The sequence below is a fragment of the Antedon mediterranea genome, chromosome 5 (genome assembly GCF_964355755.1).
Source record: "Antedon mediterranea chromosome 5, ecAntMedi1.1, whole genome shotgun sequence".
In the NCBI taxonomy this organism is placed as follows: domain Eukaryota; kingdom Metazoa; phylum Echinodermata; class Crinoidea; order Comatulida; family Antedonidae; genus Antedon; species Antedon mediterranea.
This window is the reverse complement of record NC_092674.1, coordinates 2192979-2214389: the sequence shown is the minus strand read 5'-3', so window position 1 is coordinate 2214389 and position 21411 is coordinate 2192979. Positions and strand designations below refer to the sequence as shown.

At 30.7% G+C, this 21411-nt stretch overlaps 1 protein-coding gene across 1 annotated transcript; it reads right to left on the bottom strand.

The window, feature by feature from the left end:
- Nucleotides 1–10187: 10187 nt before the first annotated feature.
- Nucleotides 10188–20093, bottom strand: LOC140048517 (glycerophosphodiester phosphodiesterase domain-containing protein 5-like). Its single transcript, XM_072093253.1, has 14 exons — nucleotides 20035–20093; nucleotides 17887–18065; nucleotides 16786–16889; nucleotides 16211–16304; nucleotides 15711–15869; nucleotides 15280–15370; nucleotides 14913–15058; nucleotides 14603–14685; nucleotides 13926–14076; nucleotides 13544–13765; nucleotides 12912–13072; nucleotides 12574–12721; nucleotides 12038–12120; nucleotides 10188–11498 (listed from the first exon to the last, which is right to left on the bottom strand). The coding sequence occupies exons 2-14, from the start codon at nucleotides 18010–18012 to the stop codon at nucleotides 11243–11245; spliced, it is 1824 nt and encodes a 607-aa protein (XP_071949354.1). The 5' UTR covers nucleotides 18013–18065; nucleotides 20035–20093; the 3' UTR covers nucleotides 10188–11242.
- Nucleotides 20094–21411: the final 1318 nt, after the last annotated feature.

Sequence of the window (21411 nt, the reverse complement as noted above, 5' to 3'; positions counted from 1 at the left end):
TTCTTTATCATTATGTTTTACTTTAACCAAATTGGTTATAGTAAAACACAGTGCTAAATTGCTATGTAAATGTCATTTATCATATTATTAAAAGTTTCCAATTCTATATCATTGTGGTTTACCATAACCAAATTGGTTATAGTAAAACACAGTGATAAATTGCTATGTAAATGTCATTTATCATATTATTAAATGTTTCCTATTCTATATCATTGTGTTTTACTATAACCAAATTGGTTATAGTAAAACACAGTGCTAAATTGCTATGTAAATAATCATTATTATTAAATATTTCCTATTCTTTATCATTGTGTTTTACTCTAACCAAATTGGTTATAGTAAAACACAGTGCTAAATTGCTATGTAAATGTCATATATCATATTATTAAATTCCTATTCTTTATCATTCTGCTTTACTTTAACCAAATTGGTTATAGTAAAACACAGTGCTAAATTGCTATGTAAATGTCATTTATCATATTATTAAGTGTTTCCTATTCTTTATCATTGTGTTTTACTTTAACCAAATTGGTTATAGTAAAACACAGTGCTAAATTGCTATGTAAATGTCATTTATCAAATTATTAAATGTTTCCTATTCTATATCATTGTGTTTTACTCTAACCAAATTGGTTATAGTAAAACACAGTGCTAAATTGCTATGTGAATGTCATATATCATATTATTAAATGTTTCCTATTCTTTATCATTGTGTTTTACTATAACCAAATTGGTTATAGTAAAACACAGTGCTAAATTGCTATGTAAATAATCATTATTATTAAATATTTCCTATTCTTTATCATTGTGTTTTACTCTAACCAAATTGGTTATAGTAAAACACAGTGATAAATTGCTATGTAAATGTCATTTATCATATTATTAAATGTTTCCTATTCTTTATCATTCTGCTTTACTTTAACCAAGTTGGTTATAGTAAAACATAGTGCTAAATTGCTATGTAAATGTCATTTATCATATTATTAAGTTTTTCCTATTCTTTATCATTGTGTTTTACTTTAACCAAATTGGTTATAGTAAAACACTGGGGCGGATCCAGACATTTTTGAGAGGGGGTGTCCGCCGATAAAAAGGGCCCATCAGATATTGAGTATTTGAGCCACAGCCCCCCCCCCCCCCCCCCCCCCATGGTGGGGGTTGTGGCGAAGCGAATTTTGTTACAGGACACACTTAGATGGCCGGAAATGGCACTCTCGCACGCAAAATCCATGATAAATGGCACCTTTCTAGTTCGCCGGAAATGACACTTTATTAGCAGGGATAACGATGCAAAATTAAAAGTTGTTATTTTTCAACCAATTTAAACATTATCTGTTGGTATTTTGTTTCAATATTCCAATAAAGAAAGAATTACGAAAATCTGACTTGTAGTTTTCGAAATATAGGGTCTAAAACATTGCCGAAAATGATCGTTTTTAGCCACGAACGTTGTAAACAAATTGCGCCATTTTTCGCTAAAATAATTACATATAATTACGTTTTATAGTAATTTCTTTTATATATCAACATTGGAAATATCAATAAAATATGTTATTAAATGTTTATAAAATATATAGAGTTGTTTATTTAACGGAATTCGTACAAATTCATTGCTCTAAATTTGTGTAGAGTACCGTTCAGTACAGAGAGATCACGTGACTTCTTGGTACACGCGCGCGAGAGAAAACATTCCGCTGTTCGTGTCCACCAATCCAAAATAGCCAGATTCCAAAATCATTCAACCGTGAGCTCTCTGCCGCCGATCGCGGGAAAGCTCAGCTTTGATTGGCTTACGATGACATCGTATCACAAAATGGTGGTTTTGTAGTTGAGCCTCACGTAATTTTCACAAATATTGTTTCAAAAATGAAATAAATGAACCTTCTTTATGGTATGTGTGATTTTTCTTTAAAAGATTTGAATAATAAAGGCTTCATATCGAGAAAAAAAACATTTTTTTGGCACTTATAATAAATATTTCTCAGAGAAAAAAGCACATGGCTTGTAGAACTATATTATCTTGGCGTAGGAAGACAAACAAATCCTAGGTCATGAGAGGCTCAACTACAAAAACAAGGTTGAATAGTATAGTGTAAGGACCGTTCGATGATTTTTGAGTAAACAATCTACCGCGTATGGTCGTACGCGGTAGATAGTACGATATTTTAACTACATTTTTTACATGTTTGGTTGGATGTAATGGAAATAAAAAATAGTTGATCTGATGGAATGATATGTAAATAAACAAATACTCAAAAGAATTATGTTTACAGTTCAATTATTTTCAGAATAATAATACATAAAAATGTGTTTACCAATGGACAAATAATCGCGTCAATGACAGAGCGCGCATGGTAACGTACGCGGAGTTGAATCGTAAAAAGTTTACATGCGCCCTCTGTAGTATGCGAAACGATCTATTTTTAGAAGTTTAAGTAGAGATCATCATGCATCACCACCTCTCACAATGCTCTTTGATCGGCCGCCGTAACTTAACATCGCGCTCATTGTGATAAATTTCTGTTTTTATTTTTGGGGTTAGTGTAGCTTACTCTGTGCATACTAATATACACACAAATATGTCACACGAATAAAATATTGAACCTCTAAAAAAAGGGCACCCTTAAAATTTAGGGGGGGTCCGGACCCCGTGGACCCCCCCTCTGGATCCGCCCCAGAAAACACAGTGCTAAATTGCTATGTAAATGTCATTTATCAAATTATTAAATGTTTCCTATTCTATATCATTGTGTTTTACTCTAACCAAATTGGTTATAGTAAAACACAGTGCTAAATTGCTATGTAAATGTCATTTATCATATTATTAAATGTTTCCTATTCTATATCATAGTGCTTTACCATAACCAAATTGGTTATAGTAAAACACAGTGATAAATTGCTATGTAAATGCCATTTATCATATTATTAAATGTTTCCTATTCTATATCATTGTGTTTTACTATAACCAAATTGGTTATAGTAAAACACAGTGCTAAATTGCTATGTAAATAATCATAGTATTATTAAATATTTCCTATTCTTTATCATTGTGTTTTACTCTAACCAAATTGGTTATAGTAAAACACAGTGCTAAATTGCTATGTAAATGTCATATATCATATTATTAAATTCCTATTCTTTATCATTCTGCTTTACTTTAACCAAATTGGTTATAGTAAAACACAGTGCTAAATTGCTATGTAAATGTCATTTATCATATTATTAAGTGTTTCCTATTCTTTATCATTGTGTTTTACTTTAACCAAATTGGTTATAGTAAAACACAGTGCTAAATTGCTATGTAAATGTCATTTATCAAATTATTAAATGTTTCCTATTCTATATCATTGTGTTTTACTCTAACCAAATTGGTTATAGTAAAACACAGTGCTAAATTGCTATGTGAATGTCATATATCATATTATTAAATGTTTCCTATTCTTTATCATTGTGTTTTACTATAACCAAATTAGTTATAGTAAAACACAGTGCTAAATTGCTATGTAAATAATCATTATTATTAAATGTTTCCTATTCTTTATCATTGTGTTTTACTCTAACCAAATTGGTTATAGTAAAACACATTGATAAATTGCTATGTAAATGTCATTTATCATATTATTAAATGTTTCCTATTCTATATCATTGTGTTTTACTATAACCAAATTGGTTATAGTAAAACACAGTGCTAAATTGCTATGTAAATAATCATTATTATTAAATATTTCCTATTCTTTATCATTGTGTTTTACTCTAACCAAATTGGTTATAGTAAAACACAGTGCTAAATTGCTATGTAAATGTCATATATCATATTATTAAATTCCTATTCTTTATCATTCTGCTTTACTTTAACCAAGTTGGTTATAGTAAAACACAGTGCTAAATTGCTATGTAAATGTCATTTATCATATTATTAAGTTTTTCCTATTCTTTATCATTGTGTTTTACTTTAACCAAATTGGTTATAGTAAAACACAGTGCTAAATTGCTATGTAAATGTCATATATCATATTATTAAATTCCTATTCTTTATCATTCTGCTTTACTTTAACCAAATTGGTTATAGTAAAACACAGTGCTAAATTGCTATGTAAATGTCATTTATCATATTATTAAGTGTTTCCTATTCTTTATCATTGTGTTTTACTTTAACCAAATTGGTTATAGTAAAACACAGTGCTAAATTGCTATGTAAATGTCATTTATCAAATTATTAAATGTTTCCTATTCTATATCATTGTGTTTTACTCTAACCAAATTGGTTATAGTAAAACACAGTGCTAAATTGCTATGTAAATGTCATTTATCATATTATTAAGTGTTTCCTATTCTTTATCATTGTGTTTTACTTTAACCAAATTGGTTATAGTAAAACACAGTGCTAAATTGCTATGTAAATGTCATTTATCAAATTATTAAATGTTTCCTATTCTATATCATTGTGTTTTACTCTAACCAAATTGGTTATAGTAAAACACAGTGCTAAATTGCTATGTGAATGTCATATATCATATTATTAAATGTTTCCTATTCTTTATCATTGTGTTTTACTATAACCAAATTGGTTATAATAAAACACAGTGCTAAATTGCTATGTAAATAATCATTATTATTAAATGTTTCCTATTCTTTATCATTGTGTTTTACTCTAACCAAATTGGTTATAGTAAAACACATTGATAAATTGCTATGTAAATGTCATTTATCATATTATTAAAGCCCCATTCCCTACGTTTTTTAGATCTAATTTAAGATCACAAACTATATTTAATGTAAAAATAATACTATATGGTCCTATTGCGATAACTTTTTTCGTCTTTAAACGGTTAAAAATGTGAAAAATAAGTCGATTTTAATAATTATAGCGGCCCGCTATAAATCCCAAAATGCATTGCGCGCGGATTGATATTTTTGTTTTTCATCTGTAATTCGCCCACTTTTCGATCGATCGTGAGGCCAAAACAAATGGAAGACTCCTAACTTTTCAGCGAAAATACCGGGTTTTCCCCAATTTGTATCAACGGAGTCTGGCAAAAATAGAAAGACAATTAATGCAGCAACTATACAACGTCAGGCTAGGTATATAGCTAGAGTACGATGTTCGTACGTTACCGATGTTTACCAGCTAGGCCTACAAAACTAAGCCTAGCCAGGCTAGGCCTAAGACCGTCCACGAGAGGTCGATCGCCGCGAGCTACTTAGGTAGTGCATTGTTTCTCACGTTTTATCATAATTTACCATAAAACGTACATTTAAGACAAGGAATGACATGGTTTAATGTTTTTAAAGTGATATATATGTATTATTTTCCAAAAAACGTCCAAAATTGCAGGGAAGGGGTCTTTAAATGTTTCCTATTCTATATCATAGTGCTTTACCATAACCAAATTGGTTATAGTAAAACATTGTGCTAAATTGCTAGCTATGTAAATAATCATTATTATTAAATGTTTCCTATTCTTTGTCATTGTGTTTTACTCTAACCAAATTGGTTATAGTAAAACACAGTGCTAAATTGCTATGTAAATGTCATTTATCATATTATTAAATGTTTCCTATTCTATATCATAGTGCTTTACCATAACCAAATTGGTTATAGTAAAACACAGTGATAAATTGCTATGTAAATGTCATTTATCATATTATTAAATGTTTCCTATTCTATATCATTGTGTTTTACTATAACCAAATTGGTTATAGTAAAACACAGTGCTAAATTGCTATGTAAATAATCATTATTATTAAATATTTCCTATTCTTTATCATTGTGTTTTACTCTAACCAAATTTGTTATAGTAAAACACAGTGCTAAATTGCTATGTAAATGTCATATATCATATTATTAAATTCCTATTCTTTATCATTCTGCTTTACTTTAACCAAATTGGTTATAGTAAAACACAGTGCTAAATTGCTATGTAAATGTGATTTATCATATTATTAAGTGTTTCCTATTCTTTATCATTGTGTTTTACTTTAACCAAATTGGTTATAGTAAAACACAGTGCTAAATTGCTATGTAAATGTCATTTATCAAATTATTAAATGTTTCCTATTCTATATCATTGTGTTTTACTCTAACCAAATTGGTTATAGTAAAACACAGTGCTAAATTGCTATGTGAATGTCATATATCATATTATTAAATGTTTCCTATTCTTTATCATTGTGTTTTACTATAACCAAATTGGTTATAGTAAAACACAGTGCTAAATTGCTATGTAAATAATCATTATTATTAAATGTTTCCTATTCTTTATCATTGTGTTTTAGTCTAACCAAATTGGTTATAGTAAAACACAGTGATAAATTGCTATGTAAATGTCATTTATCATATTATTAAATGTTTCCTATTCTATATCATTGTGTTTTACTATAACCAAATTGGTTATAGTAAAACACAGTGCTAAATTGCTATGTAAATAATCATTATTATTAAATATTTCCTATTCTTTATCATTGTGTTTTACTCTAACCAAATTGGTTATAGTAAAACACAGTGCTAAATTGCTATGTAAATGTCATATATCATATTATTAAATTCCTATTCTTTATCATTCTGCTTTACTTTAACCAAGTTGGTTATAGTAAAACACAGTGCTAAATTGCTATGTAAATGTCATTTATCATATTATTAAGTGTTTCCTATTCTTTATCATTGTGTTTTACTTTAACCAAATTGGTTATAGTAAAACACAGTGCTAAATTGCTATGTAAATGTCATTTATCAAATTATTAAATGTTTCCTATTCTATATCATTGTGTTTTACTCTAACCAAATTGGTTATAGTAAAACACAGTGCTAAATTGCTATGTGAATGTCATATATCATATTATTAAATGTTTCCTATTCTTTATCATTGTGTTTTACTCTAACCAAATTGGTTATAGTAAAACACAGTGCTAAATTGCTATGTAAATGTCATATATCATATTATTAAATTCCTATTCTTTATCATTCTGCTTTACTTTAACCAAATTGTTTATAGTAAAACACAGTGCTAAATTGCTATGTAAATGTCATTTATCATATTATTAAATGTTGCCTATTCGATATCATTGTGTTTTACTCTAACCAAATTGGTTATAGTAAAACACAGTGATAAATTGCTATGTAGGCCCTAATGACATTTATCATATTATTAAATGGTTCCTATTCTTTATCATTGTGTTTTACTCTAACCAAATTGGTTATTGTAAAACACAGTATATTTTACCTCAACAACATCGCCGCAAAATTGTTTATACGTTTATTTTGATTGGCTAACTAAAGTACGGTCTAATGAATATTGATATCAGAAGATTCCCTAGCTTAGTGAAAAAGTTTTTTATTACCAAAAATATGCTGATTACGTCACTACCGGAAGTTGTAGTCTAGCATGATGCAGACGCAATTGATTATGTACGTTTGTTAAACATATAAAAAGCTGTAAATTACCACAAAACGACAATAGGAAAGAATTCAAAGAAATGCCCTACGTGTTCAAAATCATTGTTTTAATATAGTCTGTATGTATAACTAACAATTGACCTTGTGGAAGAGCGTATAAATTTAATTTAAAGTAAAACATGATTTACTCGCCAATTTGGTATTGGATATATAGCTCATCGTCTCGTACAATGGTTTACAATGGATCCGATATAAATAATTCGCACGTATGGCAGTACTTGTACAGTATTAGATTATCCCATGCGTACGAATGAAAAACTTTTTTTCTAACTTTAATAAAATAAAACATTTTTAGTCGCGTGCAAACGCGACTCTATAGCTCACTATGTCGGTTGGTCGGTCCACACTCAAATTTGCGCATGCGACTGAAAAGCCATGTATATGGCCATGTTCTTTATACAGAAACAACAAATAAAACACATCAATAACAACAATGCACGTTTCTTTGAATCTTTAAGTAACACATAAATATATAAATCTAAATTATTTCTGTTTTAGTGATATTTAAACAAAGATCCAACATTAACTTTAAACATTTAGGAAACGGGAATACCTTTTAAACTGCTAGTAAATATTTAGGTATATTAAATATAATATAAACAAAGTATCCTATTTAACACTTGGTTAAAGTTAAATAAACTTAGACGAGACACAAAGCTGGTCTGAAAAACCTAAGAACAATAGAATACTTGTGCTGTACACATTTTGCTAATACCACTATGATAATATGACCAGTAATATGAATGTGCATAATAAGGATGTGTCTATTTGTCGGTAGGATTTATCCAAATAACATTAGGTTTCTATATGTGCACAATATCTCAATATATTATAATATATTTAAGTACATACTATTGAATCTTATAATTGTATAAGTCTAACCTTATACTATTATATATAAGTACAATATAAGTATCAGTTGACTTGGTATCTATCTATACATCAATCTACTTTATAAGTATCTCTTAACTTATTTAAGTACAATCCACTTTAAAAGTATCAATTAAACTGGTTTTAATCCACTAATTATATATACAGTATAAACATATATACCAATTTATACTCTGTATAGTAGTTGAAATTAATCAAATATAACATGGTGAAATTGCATAATAGATGCTTAGCATCAATAACACCATCGGCATAGCAACATGGAATGTATCAAATTTGAAGAAGACAATGTACAACAGCCAATGGTATATCAGAAATGAAAGATAACAGAAACGTCAAAAAATAAAATACAGTGTGATTGTTGTTTGGGCAATTTAAAGGAATCAATCAATGAGCCTATTATGAAAGATTAAGCTCTGTCTACACTAGTTTGACAAAATAAATGTCATGTGCCCAAATATGATAGTGATATGTCCAAATATGGTAGTGATATGACATCATCATGTCCATATATGGGCACATCGCATTTTTTTGTCACATAGAGTTTGATAGTGTAGACAGAGCTTCAATCAGAATAATAGCAATATTAGTGATGAGGTCTGTTTTTTGTGTACATCGGTGAAGTAGACTATAAAAAACAATGTACAGATATACTCTAATTGCAGGTCAAAGTTCAAAATGTGGATGAATTTTACACATAAAACTAAATTAAAATAAATCTTTTCAAATGCTGCATTGCAGCAACACTATAGTATATAAAATAAAGAGGATTTTAAAATATATACAGAGCAGCAGGTAGATAGCAGTTTAGAGTACTTAACAATTTCTATTTTTTTCTTCTTTAACTAACCTATAAACATCACAATTTAACATAATTTTCTTTTGCTATACTGCTTTAAAAAAACACCTTTCCAATAAAATGATAAATAAAATAATTACATTTCAAAATATTTATATTGTATGTAGATTCCATCATTATTTATTACATTCAACATTGATATATTTTTACACAATTTGTCCAAAACGATGGGAATTTACCACAAAACTTTGTGGGATTTTACACATAAGGTTACATTACAACTAAGGCACATTTTGTGCATATTATTCTAAATATTCAGCAAATTTAAAACTCTCACTTTTGATTAAACGCTATGTTGAAGAAACTACGAGATATAACATATCAATACAACAATGATAATTCACTAAAGCTCTGTCTACACTATCAAACTACCAAAATATGGTAGTGATATGTCCGAATATGGTAGTGATATGCCCAAATATGGTAGTGATATGCCCAAATATGGTAGTGATATGCCCAAATATGGTAGTGATATGCCCAAATATGGTAGTGATATGCCCAAATATGGTAGTGATATGCCCAAATATGGTAGTATTCATTTTTCTAGCTGTTATTATTAAGATGCTGCGAGTATTCAATGTATGAAATGGTACATACACTTAGTGTACAAGACTGCTTGCTACAGGAGGCACAATTTCATATGCTTTGGTGTTGATCATTTCTAATTTCTTGATTGAAATTTAAAATAAATATTTCTACACACTCTGCCTTAAATAATATGAAATGAGAAACTAATGAATTAACACCCTTCCCAACAATCACCTCCCTGAGCTGAGCCTGATACGATTCTCTCTAAAAACAAATCTAAATATACATACAAACAATTAAATACATCTGAATACATTATAAATGAGGTTAATTATAAATACCGTTTGATTAAAATGACTTAAGTATTTATGATAAAAGAAAATATTTTGTTTAAAAGTTAAATAAATAATAAATAATATTTAAATAATAAATATTAATATCAAAATAATAATTATTCTAATTTTCATGAAAAATTAATTATAATAAAATACATATTTCAGTTTAATTCCTTATATTATTTATAGGAAATTTCAGTTTTGAGTTTTAAGAACCTCTTAGTCTTATTTACCACTCTGTCTAAGTCAGCTCTTACTAACACCCTTACATGTTGGTAATATCTTATACCTTAAATCATTTTCAGTATTACAGAGGCGGATCAGCGCTAGGGACGTGCACTCCCGCTTCAGACAGCTAAAATAAAACCATAGACTACTATTTGATATTTCTGCCACGTTCCTGGATCAGCCCCTGTAATATCACTGGCCTGTTTGGAGTTTTTCTATACCTGTCTAATTTGTATATTTATATATTCTTAAGGCCAATAAATTAATAGGCAGAAAATTAAAGGTACATGAATTAACCACAAACTGAAACAATAATATGATATTTAAATTGCAATAACAAAATAAATACTAATTAATCTTATCTAAATAAATTGAATAATATTGTTGTGGTGATGTGAAAACATTTGTTTAAGCTAATAAACTTATAAAACTACCCTTTTTCATTGTTCTGTACTTGCATAGAGCACTTGATCTATGCGGAAGTGTCAAGGGCAGTCAAGTGTGTCAAGTGCAGCCAAGCATGTCAAATGTAGTCAAGCGTATCAAAGCAACCAAGCAAAAACAGATTTACTATTATATATCAGGGATGGCATTTATCAATCTTTTTCCATAAGTCATTTATTTAATGAAAAAAATATGCACAAATATTTTCTTAAGTTATTTTGAAAATCATTAATTTTTTTTTTATGAAGTAAGTAGGGCAAACTGACCGCAGGTATATATTTATTTAAAAAATGGTGGGTACTTAATGTTCATGGCACTCATGTTATGTAGGGTAGAAAATCTAAAAATAAATTTTAAAGCTGCTTTTATTAACTGCAATAATGTGTTTTTTTTTGGCATTTAATTGAATTTTAATTTGGCAATTTTGGCAGCAGAAATAAGGTGGTATTTATCAAAGCACCTTCTATCACAACATAAAGCAATAATTGTGTTCCCATTTTCTGATTACATCTGTAATTTCACCTCATTGTACGCCCCTTGTTCTACAACCTGATTCTCCACAAGTATGGACTGATCGCCATCGGCGGCGGCTGTGGCTGCTAATGGTGCTGGTATTGTGGTACCATTAGCAGCTGCTGAGTTACCTTGCAGGTCGTACAATGGGTTAACATCATCTGGTGTTCGTCCGCTGTTGTAGCGTTTTCTTTGCATGTTGATAGAGACAGTCTCTTGGTCTGCAATTCTACTAGGATTTTGCAACCTTAAAAACGAAACAAAAAGAAAAAGATTACTAACAAATTCATAATGGGATACTCTTGAAAAAGATTCTGAGCACAGAAATAAGATCAACTACAGATACACAGAAGGTAAAGAGAATTGTTGCAGCAAATGTTTAGAGATGTCTTACAAAAGGAGAAGCCAACTACCATCATCTCTCAAGCTGCATAATACTACTACTAATAATAATAGTAGTGCACAGTTTAGAACATATTTACTATTGGTCCGGATCTTTAGTTTTTGATTAGGCCCAATGGACCAACGGCAGCCAGCATTTCAGCACCTATACCCAGCAATTTATTAGTAAATAGATGTAAGGACCAGTCAATCTATGGCAACAATAGAATGGACCAGAGACCTGACTTTCTTCGACTTTTAAATAATAGAAAATAACACATTACTTTCAGCTTTTATGTATGTACATTTCTAATTTTACATCCTGTGTGAACAGCGCATTGAAAAGCATAATGAAAGCAAAGCCGCATAGTTGTAAAACCCCAAACAGCAAAGGAATGACTTTACCTTTGAATAACAAATATAATAAGAACACAGAGAATTGAGACTCCATCTACAACAGTCCAGATGATGAGGTAGATTGATGGATCCTGTCAAAAATAAGGTAGAACTCATGATTAAATGCTCACAAAGGTCAAGGGCTGTAAAGCTCTGTCTACACTTTTAAACTTTATGTGACAAAAAAATGTGATATGCCCATATATGGACATGAAGATGTCATATCCCTACCATATTTGGGTACATCACAATTTGTTGTCACATAAAGTTTGATAGTGTAGACAGAGCATTACTGATGATGACAATGATCACAATGACCATAACAATAACATGAGATAATAGCAACATTTTGTTTTTCACAGCACGTACAATATGAAGCTATTGAGTCTAACTGTCATTCTGTGTGTGCTCTCATTTCATGAATTTTCCACTCAACAACTGTATACTTGTGTGGCAAGTTGTGAAGAAAAGTCGCTCAAGGGACAAATAAGATCATTGTAAATACAGAAATTGAGTCCCGTCTTAAATGTTGAGAACATACTTACTAGATACCAAGCAGGTGAAGATACATCCTGTAGTAGTTGAGGTGAACCAGATGTAACTGAGTGCGCACCAACACACCAATACACTGAGAACAACCACCACTTATTCACTACATACACTGAACTATTTATACTCGCATTCTTGAAAGACCTTAAAAATATCAATAATTAAATTGTGTTATGATCAACCTTATTATCACTGGCGTAACATTGAGACATGAGGCTTTCTTTTTCCATAACTATTTGATGACATATTTGTACATATCCTTAGTTATAAATTGATGCTGATTGAAAATTAACATCTGTAACAAACAATTATTTTAACAATTATTTCAAACTACCTTATTTGTTCATCTTCTATTTCATAAAATGCAGCATTGACTTGACTCAGATTCTTTTCTTGCATTACTTCAATGCTGTATTTAGCGCCCTCAAGTGTCTGTATAAAACCTGGCGCCTGTTCTTCAACCCAAGATCTATTTGTTTCCGGTAACCACCATACCTAATATTCAAGATAGGATGATGTAAAGAAGTAGAGAATGGAAATACATATAAAACAACAAAAATACAGTACTGTATAACCACTCAATTCGCACACACCCCTAAAAACTTTCTCATGAAACAGGGAAACATATGCTGTAACACTATGGCAAACCTCTATTCAGGGACAACCTGTATTCAAGGGACACCTCTATTCAGGGGACACCTCTATTAAGGGGACACCCCTATTGAAGGGACACCTCTATTAAGGGGACACCCCTATTGAAGGGACACCTCTATTAAGGGGACACTCCTATTCAGGGGACACCTCTATTCAGGGGACACCCCTATTCAGGGGACACCTCTATTAAGGGGACACCCCTTTTAAGGGGACACCCCTATTCAAGGGACACCTCTAATAGAGGACACTTTGTTGGGTCCAGAAGGTGTCCCCTTAATAGAGGTTCTATAGTAAAATACAAAACTTTCTAACCTGATCTTGTTTAATACCAGACTTAAGCGTCGTATTAACAACAAGTTCTAACCATGTTGAATAGTATGGATGATATGACGGCGGCTGACGAATGTCAAACAGAACACTTTTGTTATTCATCATTGCTATGTTTAATAACTCCTCATACTTCAGAATCTTCTGGTTCGGAAACGTGTTTTTGATATCGTCGGGAATTGATTTTACTGTACGGAAAGGATCACGCTGAAACCAAAACATAATTTATGTTAAAGTATTGCACATTGTATTTACTACTATATACTGTATTGAAAGTGATTACATAAATAAAAAACAGGGAAAATATGGAAATGTCTACATCCTACTATTAATAATCAAGAAATGAATGTTTATGAGTTGGTTTTACCTCAATAAACCAGGATCCCGCATCTAGTTCTTTAAGATCCGAGATGTTAAAGGTGCTTGCAAGTTCCCATTCTCGACTGGGAAACATCTCTTTTACATTTGTTGTCCTTGCAAGATTGGAATCATGCATCAGGAATGGTACACCATCCCAACTAAGAAATGAAATGATCATTAATAATGTAACATATTTATTGTTATTAAACTGTATATTAATTAATACAAGTTATGTTATATTTAGAAACAAAGGAGTAGTACCAGAATTACACAGTTGTCACACCTCCATCAAGGGGACACTTTGCTGTGTAAACAAATAAAGGGAAATATGTTTTAAAACTATGACCAACCCCTATTTAAGGGACACCCTTATTCAGGGGACACTTTGATGGGCCCTTAAGGTGTCCTCTTTAGGTGGTTCTACATAAGTATACAACTCTCATATTGTAATTGTACATGAACAAATACCTGTAAGGCAGCTTAAAGTGGACCTCCACTCAGACTTTCTCAGCTTATATTATGTTTAAGTATGTTTAATTGAAAGTGATTACATTAAAAAAAACAGGGAAAATAAGGAAAAACTTTCCAAAAACTCATTTATAAAAAATCGGTCAGAAAATAGCGTTTTTTAATACATTACACTTTTTTCAGTAACTTAGGGAATACTAGTGTACAATTACTTACCTTATTGACACGTCACTTTCCAAACCAAATACATTATATTTCAGCGCCTGTTCAAAAGCTACCCTAGTGTTTTCAGGTGCTAGCTACAAAATAGATAAATATGACAATGCAACAAACACTTTATACTGATATAATAATTGAATTTCTTGGCTTAAGCCTTGTTCGCACTGGAAATAAGGCAGCAACTCTGTTCAAATTTGACAAAATTAAGTCCAGTGTGATCAAGGCTTTAGTAATCAAGTAAACTAAGACATATTAATTATTAATACAGAATGTAGTCAAAATATGGATAAGTATTTAAAATAAGTACCTGTTGAAGGCCTCTATGCGCCAAGATGCGTGGCCTAATCGGTAGCTCATCCGACGATATAAAGCAAGGATTGTGAATCAAGAGCGGGCTAAGGTATATAAATATCAGCACAACAAGGTATATGGTAAGCTGTAGAATTTGAAAACCTGAGAAAAACAACAAAGTTATGTTTGATTATTTCTTCATTTTACTTTTATTTCGGAAACGGACGTCTATAGTTACAAAACCAATTGCATAAATAAGTTTAAATAAAAAAGGCAGACATAAAAAAAAACCACTAGTATCAGATCATCTCAGGATCTCCATCATTATTGATTATTATCATTAATTATAAATTATATTGCTTGTTAGGAGAAATGTAAATTACCTGGGGATGATTTAAAGAATAACTTAGCAAAAGGCCATGTGAGAAGTGTAAGCAGAACCACAGTAACAAGTTGAAGTATTGGTGCTGATATCTACACAAAAAAATGTTATCATTAAAAATCATTATAGTGTTTTAATTAGGTACAACAAACTAAATGTGCTTTGGTAGTTTTGGTTTGCCCTAACCTATAGTACAAGCACCCTAGATTACCATGGATGACCTTATGTCATGAGTGACCTTTTACCATGGTGACCTTATATCACAAGTGACTTTTTAACAAGGTGACCACATACCCAGATCTTATAGCATGGGTGACTTTTACTGTAGGTGACCATATACCACAAGTTTCCTTATAGTATGGTTGACATTTACCCCAGGTGACCTTATAAAATGAGGTGACCCAGCATTGACCTTTGACAGTATCGATTTACCTGTAATGATTTATATAGTAGTTGCCATTCATCCTGCCAAATTGTTGTGATAATGATAATTGCAGCAACAGCGCCCACTATGGTGGCTATGACCAAGATCTTGTGAATCACATGTAAATGAACTTGTTGTCCAAGAAAAATATGAAATATTCCAAAAATCTGAAATAACATGTTTTAAAAGTTTAAAAGCTTTTACATAACGCAGTATTATGCCTTCAATTTATATACAATGGTATTGTTTATGTACTACAGTAAAGCCTTGTCCACACTATCAAATTTATGTGCCAAAAAATGTGATGTGCCCATATATGGACATGATGATGTTATATCACTACCATATTTGACCATATATCACTACCATATTTGACCATATCACTACCATATTTGACCATATCACTACCATATTTGTCACATCACACTTTTGTTGTCAAACTAGTTTGATAGTGTGGACAGAGCTTTACACAAAATTTTTATGAACAAAAACAAACAAAAAAACTTACTATTAAGAAAGAAATATAAGAAAATACAAGAGTTGTCAAGGTGAAGAGAAGCAAGTACCAGTTAAACCAACTATGCAAATCTGTCCACAAATACCTAGAAAAGTTTAATTTAATAATTAATAATCATTGATTGTTCATATTTTCCACAAATAATACATATATTTCATTTATAAATGTGGATGGTGGTCAAAATAAGTCTAGAAATAGATTTTATCATTATTGTTTACTGGGTGAAGTGGTTTTATTTTCAAACTTCAATCATTGCAGATTGATTATGAGATGTAAGGGGTGACAGTGTTCCCCATTCTCCCTCTCTCGTCAATATTAACCAATTTTCTGCCCTCCCAATTGATATTAAAATTGCACTTAATTGTAATTTTCTATTATGTCTTTATATTGTCTGTTTATGCGTATATTTACCATTGATGGCATCAGTAGCTTACCCAATTGGATTTAAATAATCTGTTTTGCTTTTTTTTGTCAATTTATCAAGGCACAGATTTCACTGTCATTATCATTAAACTATTACTAGTACTGTATTAATTGATTTCATTAATTTAATATGTATACGTTACCAATTGATATCATTTGCGTCATTGCCAGCTACAAACCAAAAATAGAATAATATAGCCATCAACATAAATGCTATAATTAAGATAATAAAGAACGCCACTTCCACCTAAAAACAAACAAAAAAGGATATTAGGATATTAAGTTAAAATTCGATATTTGTAAAATTAGTAAATATTTTTAAATTTCAGTATTTTTTTATAATTAATTTAAATTTAAAGAAGTTTAAATTAGATATATATTTTTAAAATTAGTAAATACAGTATTTTTAAATTTCAGTATTTTTTGTAATTAATTTAGATAATAATGATGACATGTTTAATCCATCCTTTTAGTACTGATGGATAAAACATACTGTTTTCATGTTAAACTATAAATCATAATAACACTACTAACTTAATTTCAACAATCAATGTTAATTAACTCTTTCAACATGTTTTTTGACTGACATTTAGTACATCGTAATAAAACACTTCTTTCTCATCATCATCAACAAATTGGTGGCATATGGTATAGACACAATAAAGATTACTACAATAGTAGATATAATGTGTACATCACGTATTGTGCTGACTTGAAATATGAGATGGGATTGATACTTATAACACTAAGCGTTGCCTGTATCCTAAAGCTCTGTCTACACTATTAAACTTTATGTGACAAAAAAGGTGATTGCCCATAAATGGACATTATGTCATATCAACCATATTTAAGCATATCACTACCATATTTGGGCACAACATACTTTTTTTGTCAAACTAGTTTGATAGTGTAGACAGAGCTTTACCTGTAGGAAAGACACTTACGTTTGCCTCTCTCACCCAGGTGTATAAATGGGTACCGGTTAGATCAAGACACAACATTGCGCTGATTACTAGCTTATTACATGGAAGTAATTACCTCCATCCTTATTATTAGCTGCATTATGGGAGTATGTTTCTATGTGTGATTGATCTAATAAATAACCGGGGTAATAATGTGAAGCACTTAGAAGCATTGTGCAATAAGCGCTATATAAGAACTATATTATTAATTATATTTGCATGTAGACCATCTACTAATGTTGTTATATTATGTTAAATATGAAACATGATTTTCTTACTTACCATTGTTGTTGGTTCAGTGGACTGCCGATAGCGTTTCCATCGACACCCATACAACCCAGTGATGCATGACAAACATGCATGGTTTTTATATTTTTGTTGGTTCTCTAGTTTGATATGAGAAACCATATTCGCCAAATGGCGAGGTATTTCTTTAGTTATTTCTCAAGCTCTCCCTGATTCTAAAAGACAAAAAGAATAATTGCTTGCAATGACAAGGTACAAACATACCAGATTAACCACTATTAAATAAATGATTTTAAAAACATGATTAAAAAAAAAGAACTAGGATTGGCCGTACAGTTCTATGAATAAGCTGAAATTGAATGAGAAATGTGTGAAATTGTAATAGTAATGTTATGTCATATAAAACCAAATCCAGAGAAAGAGTTAAAATTGCTAAATTACATGTCTTATTGTGACGAGGTCTTTGGCAAACTCTCTTAAAATATTCCTCTACCGACGTGAAATCAAAACAATTAAGCTCTGTCTACACTATCAAACTTTATGTGACAACAAAATGTGATGTGCCTAAATATAGTAGTGATAAGGCCCAATATGGTAGTGATATGACATCATCATATCCATATATGGACACTTCACATTTTTTTGTCACATAAAGTTTGAGGGTATAGACATAGCTTTAAAACTAGTTTGAAATCAGAAACTATAAACATAGCTAAGTCAATTATTTTATGTACAGTCATTATTAGATTCTTTTGGCTTGTTTACATAACCTTTAGCAAAGATAATCTGATGTTTCTATATAAACCGGCAGATTCTGATAAACTTATCAAAGATAAACATTGCAAATCAGATAAGGAATCATCTAAATAACCACTTATCATGTTAATACCGTACTTTAAATATCAGGAACGAAAACGCATGTTAATAAGCAGGTAGTCATTTTTTTTTATAAACAACACGATTAAAATCAAAATCATTATAGAATCTGTAAATGTAAGGTATTATCATTGATTTTGTTTTGGTCGTATTTCGTGTACTCTCTATCAACTATCTTTCAGTAGGGTCTTTATTTTCGAGGTTTTTGCTTTCGATACACCCAAAATAATTGTGCTATAATCAGCTTTACATATGGGACATTATAATAAGGGATTGTTAGCCGATAATGCTGTACATCCAGACTTCTGCACTACAAACTGATTTAAATTTAAGGTCTCCAACCGGTCTCGGACAGAAATGTCAAACTTTAATTTCTTCCATGTGTCACAAATATTACTGGCTGTACTGTAGTGAATGAATGAGAGAAGCAACTAAAATTATGGTCGACAGATACTGAATACTGAAATGCTTTATTTGTCCATCATCATCATAAAATAACAACAGAAATTCTTCTTGAAGATTGACAATTATTAGTAAAATAATAAATAGATATACAATATAATATATTATGTACACACACATAGATGGAGTTGGTCGCCTTTTTATTCTGGTCGCAGTAAAATAAACTTTTTGTATTTTTTGTATGGAGAGCTGTAATACAAATGTTTTTATTGGTTTTTATTGCCTGTGTAATTTTCTTGGAGGGTTCATTACATGACCCACAAAAATTGTTATTGTAAACTCTGCTGTTAATGTTATGTTACTACATACGGTTATTTATTAGAAAAATTGGAGTAAGCATACATTTGCTAAATACATACAACATACATATTCTACTCTACTACGATATATTATAAAATATAAAAATTAATATTAATATTTGCTTCAATTATTGAGAAATAATTTAATTGATCGCTGTACAAAACTATGTTGCTTGGTTTGGCTTGACAGTATTTATTAATAATAATATTATACCTATATTTAGTAATTTCATCAAAATCACAAATTAAATTCTACCCACGCAAGTCACACAAACAAAATATAGGTCGTCCTACTCAAACCAGTCACTGATTCACCAACGCATTCCGACTCACCGTATGCTACGCTACGTCAACATCACTGCCTGTCACTACTCTACACTACTAGCTAGTAGGCCTTAGCATATAGCCATAGCTAGGCCTACCTTTTTCACCAAGTAAAACTAACATTTTAAACACTGCAGTTGATTTCTAAAGATTACTAAATATACCTAAATAACATTGATAACTTTTAACTGGCTAGTCTAGTTAATCTACAATTTTAACTTACTGGTGGTAGAAACAAACGGAATGTCAAAAAGGAACCTCACGTTACTAAAACTACCATTATGATGATTTTGATCCTATCATTTCAGTGGATGTAATTATTCGCACATTTGCGGTCGGTCCAATCGCACTACTGGTATTATTACGTAACTATATACTACTAAGGTGTGTAATATAAATTATACTGTGCAGAATTGTTCGCACTCATAAAAGAAGCCCTCTGATTGATATTTATAATTTGTATTATTTAATGTCTCTTTCAGGTCAAAATTAATAATTTATATATAGATTATAGTAACTGTGTAAATGTCACGTGTCATCATCAACAAACAAAAGCACAAAAAACCAAGTAAATCATTTTTTGAATAATTTATTTAAAACATCTTTGTATCATTAGGCATATTAATAAATAATGAAAAATATATTTGTCAAAGAAAGCATATTTCAACAAATAGTTATCAATAAAATTAAAAGATTAAATAAGAGGCAAAAAAACATGATGCTTTTGACACCATAAAATGTTGTTTCTTATAAAAAGAAAAATTATGTTCTGGGCATATTGATGACTAGATCACAATCTAAATACAAATCATAAAAAATATATTAAATATAATATATAATTCATACTATGCTTTAATTTAGTAATTGCTAACAAAATTACATTTTTTTTTCTTTTAACAATTCAATCCATTAATACAATATTAGAAATTGACTCGTTTTGGGAACTAAACTGCGCCCCCATGTGTTTATGTCACACCATACAAAATTAGAAATTGTACAAAATAAGTGAAAAACTGTCTTGATCCCAAATTTTACAAAATCGATAGCAAAAAGTACATATTAAGCATAAAGTACTATTAGTACTAGAAACACTTAGGACGACAATGAATAAGTAAACATAATACACCACAGAATGTACATTGAATGAAACACAGTAGAACATCAAACTTATAGGGACACCCCTTTTGGGTCAACCATCTTGGGACACTCCCTTTTGGGTCAACCCTCTTGGGACACCCCTTTTGGGTCAACCATCTTGGGACATCCCTTTTGGGTCAACCATCTTGGGACACTCCCTTTTGGGTCAACCATCTTGGGACACCCCTTTTGGGTCAACCATCTTGGGACACCCCCTTTTTGGGACACCCTTATTAAGAGGACACTTTCCCTTGAAAAGAACAAGGAGAAATGTATGTTATTTCAAGGGAATCTAACAACAGGATGCTGAGGATGTGGCTGCGACAAAATCAGTTCCGTTCCCTTTAACAGACATCGCAAGCCGCAGAGAATATGTACTGAATATAGAATAGTACTGTCGGTATTTGTCGCAGCCAGACCTAAGATCAAAGAACTGTTACGAGTTCCTATCTTGGCAAGGTGA

Bases quoted from the DNA above. Each gene is read 5' to 3' on its own strand.
- LOC140048517 (XM_072093253.1), bottom strand. From the start codon at position 18,012: ATGGTTTCTCATATCAAACTAGAGAACCAACAAAAATATAAAAACCAT. The intron at 13,766-13,925 runs GTAAAACCAACT...TTTTGGTTTCAG, and splicing joins CGGGATCCTGGTTTATTGAG to CGTGATCCTTTCCGTACAGT. The intron at 12,722-12,911 runs GTAGTTTGAAAT...GATATTTTTAAG, and splicing joins ATAGAAGATGAACAAATAAG to GTCTTTCAAGAATGCGAGTA.